At 39.7% G+C, this 10,546-nt stretch overlaps 1 protein-coding gene across 1 annotated transcript; it reads left to right on the top strand.

The window, feature by feature from the left end:
• The first annotated feature begins 2,704 nt into the window (after positions 1 to 2,704).
• LOC126484292 (uncharacterized) lies at positions 2,705 to 9,088 on the top strand. Its single transcript, XM_050107719.1, has 3 exons — positions 2,705 to 3,421; positions 4,105 to 5,160; positions 9,014 to 9,088. Exons 1-3 carry the CDS (start codon positions 2,705 to 2,707, stop codon positions 9,086 to 9,088), a joined length of 1,848 nt encoding a protein of 615 aa, XP_049963676.1.
• The last annotated feature ends 1,458 nt before the right edge of the window (positions 9,089 to 10,546 follow it).

Raw genomic sequence — 10,546 nt, 5'->3', positions numbered from 1 at the left:
AAGTGAAGCATCGCACTCTAAAACTGGACTCACAGGAGAGGTTGAAATCATAGAAAGTTAGAGTGTCAGTCCTCTTGTACTTAAGTCGGCATTGTGGCTTTTGTATTAATTTCCGATGCGATTTCTGTGTTTCAACGTCAATTAGAAGGTCCAAGGTATACGGTAAACCTGAAGGGAAGCATCGGAATAAAAACCGGACCCACCGGAGACGTTCAAATCATAGTAAGTTAGAGTGTCAGTCCTCTTGTACTTAAATCGGCATTGAGCTTTTTGAATTAAATTCCGATGCAATTTCTGTGTTTCATCGTCAATAAGAAGGTCCAAGGGATACGGTAAACCTGAAGTGAAGCATCAGCATCTAAAAATGGACTCACAGGAAAGGTTCACATCACAGAAAGTTAGAGTGTCAGTACTCTTGTATTTAAGTCGTCATAGTGCCTTTTGAATGTAATACCGATGCAATTTCTGTGTTTCATCGTCAATAAGAAGGTCCAAGGTATACAGTAAACCTGAAGTGAAGCATCGGAATCTAAAACTGGACTCACAGGAGAGGTTGTAACGGAACTGAAATGATGGTGGGCTGACAGTAATTTGGAGCCCGCGCGTCGGAAACGGGCGCGCTGGTGTGAGACTGCCAGGGAGTGCACCCTGATGCCATCTATTGGCGAAACTGGGAATTAGCGCTGTCTCAGACAATGCACTCGCTCTTGGAGTCAAATGTGTTCTTTTTCTTGGTAATTATAAGTTATTACTGTATGATTTAATGTTATAAAGCGCTAGTAGTAAATTATTATGACTGGTATGAACTCCAGGGTAATAAATATAAATACTCTTAAATACTAAATGATTTCGGTGAAAAGGTGGTAGGGGAACGCCCCCACTCTTGGTGATACGAGCGTAGCTAGAGGTAGCTGGAGACACAGGGACTGAACAAGGGAATGGCCTGGGGAGTGTTGACGTGAGTGGACGTGCGTAACTGTGCTCACGCAAAAGTGATTGTGCAACAGCGAAGAGGCGAATATCGTCGCCGTTTGTGGAGTGGAACGCGACGAATGGTTGTCGAAGCCGTCTCTATGCCACTGGGGCTGAGTGTAAGAGTTCCTGCGCCCAGATTCTATGGCGGACGCGCAGTAGCTTATACGAGTGCTACAGCTCGTAGTTCCAGCCGCCATTAAGGGCACGAGGCGTGAAGAGGAAGAGCTGCGTTAGCCACATGCATATCACCACCAGCACCGACACGTCTACCCAAGGCAAGACTGCTTGAAATTGTTAAGTCGAACTTTGTATACATGTAAAAGGAGAATACCAGTTTTCTTTTGTGCAAGTGCAGAAGACAGAATATAGTAATGAGCAAAATTACGACGCATGTTGTTCCTTGTAAAGTGTAGTAACCTGAAACATAGTGTAGTGAAATCAGACTGAGGCCACCATCGCCTCTTTCATTTACAATTCTTTTGGTTGTAGAATACTTTAGCGTTTAAGAATGTAGAAAAGAGCAATGGTCACACCAGAATGAGTCGCCTATTTATAGTTACTTAAATTTTTCTGAGTAACCTTTCAAGTAAAGTCACTTAACTAATTCTATAGCAATTGTCCAAAGAGTAATATCCCAAAATCATTAAATAAGTTGAAGGGTAGAAGTCTGTTAACCTAAGTAGCTTAAATTGTCTTGGTGGTAATTACCAAGCCAACTCACAGAAATTGAGAGAGTATTTGCTTTGTAGAATCACCTAGAATGATCAGAAATAGTAATATTCAGAATTAAGTTTAAAATTCAACTCAAGGCGTTTCACTTTGAAACGAGCCAAAAAATTGATTTATTCTTTTGCTCCTTCAGAGCTGGCGACCGTAGTTATAAGTATTTTCAGGAGGATTCGACGGTAAGTCTGCTGCTCTCGTCGTGCTGATAGGATTATCTACTGCTGCTAGCAGTGGTGATTGGATACATAAGCTCACTACCAAGTTAAGTGGGTCAGGTAGGCAGTGTTACCGTGTGAACTGTAGGGCACTGTAGGCCGTGGATCGAACCCGTTCAATCATCACAGCTCTTTGAGAAATAGTGCGGTTAGGAGTGTACTAATCCAATAGGTAAATACTGGCGAGTAACGGTCAGAAATGTATACGCAAGTGAATTTAGCAAGGTCTATGTAGCACCTAGTTAATGTGGTGTAATAGCGAGGGTAGGAGTGGAGTAAAAGTGAGCTGAGCTTGTGGCAGCTGTGCTGTCTTCAAAGATTAATAACGTGAATTCACTACTACCTCTTACCATTAGGGCTGAGCTATTTACGGTTAGAATACGTAGCAGTAAGCGCAAAGGCGTGACAGCTACAAGTCCGTATTGGCTTTATACATACGGAAGTAGGAAGGGGGTCATTCTGTCAGTGGAGGGGGTTAAAACAACCGAGCCAGTTGAGAACATACCCCGTTTACTGATGGAAAGATTCGGCGGTTCGGTCGCATGTGGCGACCGTGACAGGACTTACCGAGTTTGTAGAATAATGGCTGCAATAAAAGTGTTTTATATAAACTGGTAGTTTCAAGAAAATTTTAAATTTAAAATTCTGTTGTGGACAAATATACCACAATTGGTAAGTTCAAGACGACAACCTGCGAAGCAGCAAAAGAAAGTCCAATAGTAGGAGTTAAACAAGTAATACTTGGTTTAATAAACATTTCTATTAGGCACGAAATACAGCAGCATAAGATGGAGTCGAATAGTAACAAGCAAGACGAAAACATTGCAAGGTCAGACCCAGAATTAGGGACCATAGATACTGTTGTAGGGTTGGAAAATCCTATAGATGAATCCACACCCACAAAACAGGAGGAACGGGAAGTGAAACCAAAGGTAGTGAAAAGTGAACCCAATGTATCTGTGGATGCAAGTCACAAGGGAGAGGATATGGAATTAACAAGTTTGTTAAATAGTATGATGGCGCAAATTCGAGAAGGGAATGCTAGTTTGAAAGCAGAAATGGCTAGTCATACATCCCAATTGGATGAAAACCTATCTGGTAAAATAAAAGCCAATTTAGATATTTTGAATACGCAAAGCCAGCGTATCACAGAGGTAAACAAATCAGTAAATAGCATTAGGGCTGAAATAACAAATGTTCAGAAAAAAGTCACAGAAATAGAGAAAAGATTTGATACCGAAATTCAGAGAATAGAGAAATCAGTGGAACCTTTGGTTAGTGAAAAATTAGAAACGATAATTGAAAGTAAATTACAGGTGATAGTACCAGTTGTAAAGAAAGAGATTGTTAAAGAAACGGCAGCTGATATTGAAACACTGCGCAATACCATGTTGAGTTTTGATGCATGTGTGCAGGAACAGGAAAATACACTGCGTAATGAGATAAAATTGTTAAGTCAGCAAGTTCAGAATCAGACGTTTCTTAAATGTAGTGGTATCCCATTGGTAATGCAAAAATCGGAAATACTGAGTAGGGAGGAAAAATACGATCCTCAAAAGAAACAAGGTGGATGGCATCCAATGGATTTTATAAAAAATTGTGAACGTGTCTTACCAACAGACATGTCGGATAAAGAAAAAATTAATTTAGTAATAGACGCTTTAGCAGGTCATGCTAAACGTTGGGGATTGAATTTGGATATCGACAATTTGAAGTTTACAGACTTCAAAGAAAAGTTCCTTGAGGAATTCTGGGGCACACAACAGAGGGATAGGTTGTGGAGAGAATTCGTTGTCGCCAGAATGCCAGAACATGGGCGTGGGCTCATGAAAGAATACTGTGAAGGATGGTTCAAGCGTTTGGAGTATCTTAAAGATCGTAGATCAGAATCGGAGATAGTGTGGGAGTTGTGGAAAAAGCTACCTGACGATTCAAAGCGTTATGTAGGAGGCACTCATCGAACATTCGATGAATTTTTAGAAAAAATTGAGAATGAAGATAGGTGGCGGGAAACTAGAGAGTTTCGAGGTTTCAGAAATCAGAATGGAATAGTAAAAGGTGGTAGGAATGAACCGCAAATTAACATGATGAGAGGAAGAGGTCGAGGAGGTAACTCTCAGCGAGGGAGAGGACACTATCAGGGAAACGGGATGCATTATCAAAATCAGGAAAACTAAATACCGCGCAGGTCAAGGGCCTAACGAGCGCGGAAAGAAAGAAATGGCCCAAATATAGAGAAGATCGGAGTAGTCAGTACTATAGTAGGATAGTGCGTCGTTCGCCTGAAGAGCAGTTACATAAACGAAACTTTGCGAAGTATAATGCAGGGATACAAACAGAGGAGAGAGAGCAGGGAGGAATTATTAAGGGAAATGAAGTAGGAAAAGAATATCGGTCGGATGTGAAGGCTCACGTGAATGAAATAAGTACAATTCGATGTCAGAGTGACGAATTGATGAAGGAAGAGTCAGAGAAGGCGTTGTTTGTCGGTAGGGATGGCAACTGTGCAGAGAGGCAGGGGCAAGGTAGGAGTGATGTGACTTATGGTAAAAGGTTCGTACGAATAGTCGACGAATCGCATCGAGAAGTAATTAAAGAGGAAAGGGTGGATAAGAAAAAGGGGCATAGTGCAGAGACGCATGCCGATTTAGAAATTACCTCGTATGCAGAATATGTACGTCAGCTCAAAAGCCAGCCAGCACAATTAGAAAGATCTTCCACTCAAGTGATTAATTTGGACCCGAATATGACAGTGTTAGAGAGCCATACCGATTATGATGTGTACCTAGTGACAGCAAGAGTACATGACTGCGATGAAGATTCTTTTAGAGAAATTAGAGAAAGTGTATCTAACCAAGAGAAAGAGTGTTGTGATCCCTGTAGTACTGAAGCAAATGAGTTGAGTGAGACTGGAATTCCATTAGTGGGGGAAAATTATGAAAGTAAGAGTGGCGAATGCACTATCCAACAAAGGGAAAGTAGAGAAAGGGATTATAATTTGCGAGAATTATTTGAATCCGAAGAAGGTCATATTTCTATGGAGGAGGAATTATCGTCAGAATCATCAGAAAGCATCCAGGGAGAAAAAGAAGTAGAGGAAGTTTCCGATTCTGCAACCGAGAGTTCAGGCATGACAGATTCGAATGAGAACGAGATGGCATTAAAGAGCCTAGACGAAGGACTATTGGACAAAGTGGTGAAAGAATTTAGGATGAAAAGGAGAAAGAAACCTCCAGATGGAATGGTCAGTATAAAAACCGGAAAAATAATATGGCAAGACTTGGCGGTGGAAAAGGATTTATTATGGGAAGATAAAGAAAGTATGAAAGAGGACAATAGGATGCAAACAATCCTACCCATTAATATATGTGGATACGATTTATATGTATTGTTGGATACGGGTGCTCAAATAAGTGCTATTTCGCACGCATTTTTTGAGATGATCAAAGAGCAACGAGGAGTAGTCATGATGCCAGTAACAGGTGTTGAAGTGATAGGGGCGACAGGGAAATGTAGAAAACCTGTTAAACATCAAGTGATGATGGAATTTATGATAAAAAACAAGCTATTTTCGAATGCATTTTTAGTAGTTCCAGAGCTCAGTGCCGAGATCATTTTAGGCATTGACTGGTTAATAAAACAGAAAGTAATTATAGATTGTGACAAAGGGATAATAGTTTGTAAAGTTGATAGTGCGGTATTAGAAATACCATTTGAATCATCTAGAGTAATGGAAGAGAACCAGCTGAGATGGGTAGAATTTAGAGATGATTATGATTCAGGAATAGGTCAAAAATTCGATTGGTGTCTGGTGAGGCAGATAGTTGAAGATGGAAATAAGGAGACACTCCTTCGAAATGTAGTGGATAAAACGGAAGGACTATCTGATGCCCAAAGGGAGGATCTATGGCAAATTCTGAAAGAAAATCAGGAAGTATTTTCGAACAAACTGGGACGAGTGATAAATTATGAGTACTGCATGGAGGTAGAGGAGCATGAACCTTTCTTTAAACCACCATATAATGTACCCTTGTCTAAGAAAGAAGCAGTTCAAAAAGAAATAGATAAAATGGTTTCATGTGGGGTCATTGAACGGAGTTCTAGCCCATATAATAACCCACTGGTGATAGTAGGTAAGAAGGATGGAAGTGTACGAATAGTGATAGATGCTCGTACTCTGAATAAAGTAGTGAAGAGGGAGTTGGATCGTCCAGAGAACATAGATAATTTATTGCAGAAGTTTAATGGTGTAAAGTACATGACTAGTTTAGACCTAACTGCAGGATACTGGCAAATCCCATTAAGTGAGGAGTCTAGGAAGTACACAGCATTTTTATTCAATGGCAAATGCTACCATTTCACAGTGGTACCATTTGGCCTAAATACTTCCGTTTCAGTGTTCATTCGGGCTTTAGACAAGATTTTAGGGAGTGAACTTAGTTCGCTAATCACAGTTTATGTAGATGATCTGTTAATTGCTACAAGGACATGGGAAGAGCACATAGAGTTATGTGACAGGGTGTTCAAAGCTTTAATTAAAGGAGGAATGACCCTGAACCTGAAAAAATGCGAGTTTGTGAAGAAAGAAATAAAGTTTTTAGGTCACATAGTAACACCAGAGGGAATTGAAAAGGATCCCGATAAAGTCAAAGCAATAAGAAATTGTCCGGCTCCCAAGAATAAAAAACAACTAAAGTCGTTTATAGGACTTTGTTCCTTTTATCGTAAGTATGTGGATGATCAGGTGTTCAATAGCCCACATCTGAACAACCTACTTAAGAAGAACAGTGTGTATACATGGACTGAGGAATGTGAAACAGCATTCAACCGGCTAAAAGACAATTTGGCTAAAAACATAAAGTTATGGCACCCTGACCTGTGTGAACCATTCCACATGGCAACAGATAGTTCAGATTATGGATTGGGAGTATCCATATTTCAGGAGGTAATGATAGATGGGGAAAAAACTCATAGACAAATAGCATTTGCGAGTAGAACCATGTCTAAGTACGAAAGAAACTATACGGTTTCAGAGAAGGAGGCTTTAGCTATAGTATGGGGTTTTAGGAAATTTCAACTTTTCTTATGGGGACATAAGACTGTGGTCCATACAGACCACCAAAGCTTTAATATTTTTGAAGGACTGCAGATTGTTACATAACAGGTTGACCAGATGGGCGCTGTTTTTACAACAATTTGATATAGAGATCAAGTATGTTAAAGGGAAAGAACATGCAGTACCAGATGCTTTGTCGAGATTACCGGAAGGATGTGAGACACTAGAAAGTGTAAAGAATAGGGAAGATGTTTTTGAGGTGAATTACTTCAAAAAAAAAAAAAAACGGAAGGAAGAGAAAAAATTAGGGAAATATGTCGGAATATGCGAAGATATCAAAGTGATGATGATGCACTCAAGTCGGTAAAGGTCAAGTTTGACAATCCGGACGCAACTAACATAAGGGCTTCTTATAAAATACATAAAGGTGTACTGTATCTTCAAAGATTAAATAATCCAGGGAAGTGGAGAGTATGTTGGCCGGAACAACACACTGAAGTGCTGATAGATTATGTTCACTTGGCATATGGCCATTGTGGTGCACGGAAGTGTACCGATAAGTTAGATGAATGCATTACCTTTAACAACATGGCATGAAGGGTAGCACAGAGGATAAGATCTTGTGATCTATGCCAAAAGGCGAAAGTAACAAATGCAACTAATCAAGGGCCCATGCAATCAATAAAACCTGATGAAGTATTAGAAATAGTAGCAGTAGATATCTTTGGACCATTACCGAAAACCATGGGGGGTTTTGTGTACATATTTGTAGCAGTTGAACTTTTCTCAAAGTATATAAAGCTATATCCCTTGAGAAAAGCTACTGCCAGAGCTGTGTATGATAAAATGGTGTGTGATTATTTTGGGAAAGTAGGGAAGCCAAAGAGAATACTATCAGATAATGGTGTTCTGTTTTGCTCAAAAATGTGGAAGGATGGGATAACTGAGAAACAGGTAGAAGTGGTACATATCTCAGCTTATCACTCATCAAGCAATCCGGCAGAAAGATATATGCGTGAGATAGGTCGGTTATTTAGGACGTACTGCCATAGTAACCACAAGAAGTGGGGCATGTATGTGAGTGAATTCGAAGAAATCATGAATTCATTAACAAACGAGAGCACTGGATTTACTCCAGAAGAAATCCTGAAAAAGACGAGAAGTAAAAGTCTAGTAGAAGACCTACTAGAATTTCCAGATAGAGTTGAATTAGATTATGATAGTAAAAAGAACTTAGTAAAAGACAAGATGAGAAAACAAGCAGATGCGAGAATTCGTCGTCATGACGAAAAAGTAAGGAATCCTAAATTCAAAATAGGTGATCTCGTTCTTGTAAAAACACATGAAAAGTCAAGTGAAATTAATAACGAGATCAGCAAATTTAAGTATATATATAATGGACCATTTAAAATAGTGTCCATACCCAATGTGAACGCTTATTATTTAGAGTACCCATTAACAGGCAAACGCCTGGGAGTAAGAAACATAGTGGATCTCAAAAGGTATGAACCACGAATTCTACCAGATTGAAATTAAATATATAAATAAATATTAAAGTAAACCAATATGTAAATAGTTTTGTTTCTTTTGTTCTATGTGAAACGTAAATGTACACTAAAATATGTTGCAGTATTCTAATGAAACTTCTAGTTTAAGTAGAGTCTAAACAGACTGGGAAAGACTGAGCTTCTAAGAAAGCCTTAACAGATGTGTAAATAAGTGTTGTGGAAGAGGTAGAAAAGTGAGGAGGTAAAGTGAAAAGGACGGGCTATAAAGTAATAGGCGCATAACGTGTGTTTTACTTGCCTGAGATAAAAGAAGTGTATTTAACATTTGTGTAAAAAAGATGTTTCAAGTGTACTGTGTTTAGATGTAAGAAAATTGTAAAGAATATATGTAAATCATTTATGTAATGTTTAGCAGGAAAGATAGAAAGAATTGGTGTTTAATTTTAAATAAGTAATATAAGTACCGAGGTGTATCAGTAAGAAAGGGAAAACCCTTGGTAAAAAGCTTAACGAAAATTTCAGATTCATTATAGGAGAGACTCCTTATTGAATTATCACTGTTAGATACTTCAATAAGAAGTGGGGCATGTGTAACGGAACTGAAATGATGGTGGGCTGACAGTAATTTGGAGCCCGCGCGTCGGAAACGGGCGCGCTGGTGTGAGACTGCCAGGGAGTGCACCCTGATGCCATCTATTGGCGAAACTGGGAATTAGCGCTGTCTCAGACAATGCACTCGCTCTTGGAGTCAAATGTGTTCTTTTTCTTGGTAATTATAAGTTATTACTGTATGATTTAATGTTATAAAGCGCTAGTAGTAAATTATTATGACTGGTATGAACTCCAGGGTAATAAATATAAATACTCTTAAATACTAAATGATTTCGGTGAAAAGGTGGTAGGGGAACGCCCCCACTCTTGGTGATACGAGCGTAGCTAGAGGTAGCTGGAGACACAGGGACTGAACAAGGGAATGGCCTGGGGAGTGTTGACGTGAGTGGACGTGCGTAACTGTGCTCACGCAAAAGTGATTGTGCAACAGCGAAGAGGCGAATATCGTCGCCGTTTGTGGAGTGGAACGCGACGAATGGTTGTCGAAGCCGTCTCTATGCCACTGGGGCTGAGTGTAAGAGTTCCTGCGCCCAGATTCTATGGCGGACGCGCAGTAGCTTATACGAGTGCTACAGCTCGTAGTTCCAGCCGCCATTAAGGGCACGAGGCGTGAAGAGGAAGAGCTGCGTTAGCCACATGCATATCACCACCAGCACCGACACGTCTACCCAAGGCAAGACTGCTTGAAATTGTTAAGTCGAACTTTGTATACATGTAAAAGGAGAATACCAGTTTTCTTTTGTGCAAGTGCAGAAGACAGAATATAGTAATGAGCAAAATTACGACGCATGTTGTTCCTTGTAAAGTGTAGTAACCTGAAACATAGTGTAGTGAAATCAGACTGAGGCCACCATCGCCTCTTTCATTTACAATTCTTTTGGTTGTAGAATACTTTAGCGTTTAAGAATGTAGAAAAGAGCAATGGTCACACCAGAATGAGTCGCCTATTTATAGTTACTTAAATTTTTCTGAGTAACCTTTCAAGTAAAGTCACTTAACTAATTCTATAGCAATTGTCCAAAGAGTAATATCCCAAAATCATTAAATAAGTTGAAGGGTAGAAGTCTGTTAACCTAAGTAGCTTAAATTGTCTTGGTGGTAATTACCAAGCCAACTCACAGAAATTGAGAGAGTATTTGCTTTGTAGAATCACCTAGAATGATCAGAAATAGTAATATTCAGAATTAAGTTTAAAATTCAACTCAAGGCGTTTCACTTTGAAACGAGCCAAAAAATTGATTTATTCTTTTGCTCCTTCAGAGCTGGCGACCGTAGTTATAAGTATTTTCAGGAGGATTCGACGGTAAGTCTGCTGCTCTCGTCGTGCTGATAGGATTATCTACTGCTGCTAGCAGTGGTGATTGGATACATAAGCTCACTACCAAGTTAAGTGGGTCAGGTAGGCAGTGTTACCGTGTGAACTGTAGGGCACTGTAGGCCGTGGATCGAACCCG

This window comes from Schistocerca serialis, chromosome 6 (genome assembly GCF_023864345.2).
Source record: "Schistocerca serialis cubense isolate TAMUIC-IGC-003099 chromosome 6, iqSchSeri2.2, whole genome shotgun sequence".
Taxonomy (NCBI): Eukaryota; Metazoa; Arthropoda; class Insecta; order Orthoptera; family Acrididae; genus Schistocerca; species Schistocerca serialis.
This window is presented reverse-complemented; position numbering and strand designations above follow the sequence as displayed.

Bases quoted from the DNA above. Each gene is read 5' to 3' on its own strand.
- LOC126484292 (XM_050107719.1), top strand. From the start codon at position 2,705: ATGGAGTCGAATAGTAACAAGCAAGACGAAAACATTGCAAGGTCAGAC. The intron at 3,422-4,104 runs GTAATGCAAAAA...AATACCGCGCAG, and splicing joins AATGTAGTGGTATCCCATTG to GTCAAGGGCCTAACGAGCGC. The intron at 5,161-9,013 runs GTCAGTATAAAA...GATTCATTATAG, and splicing joins AGAAACCTCCAGATGGAATG to GAGAGACTCCTTATTGAATT.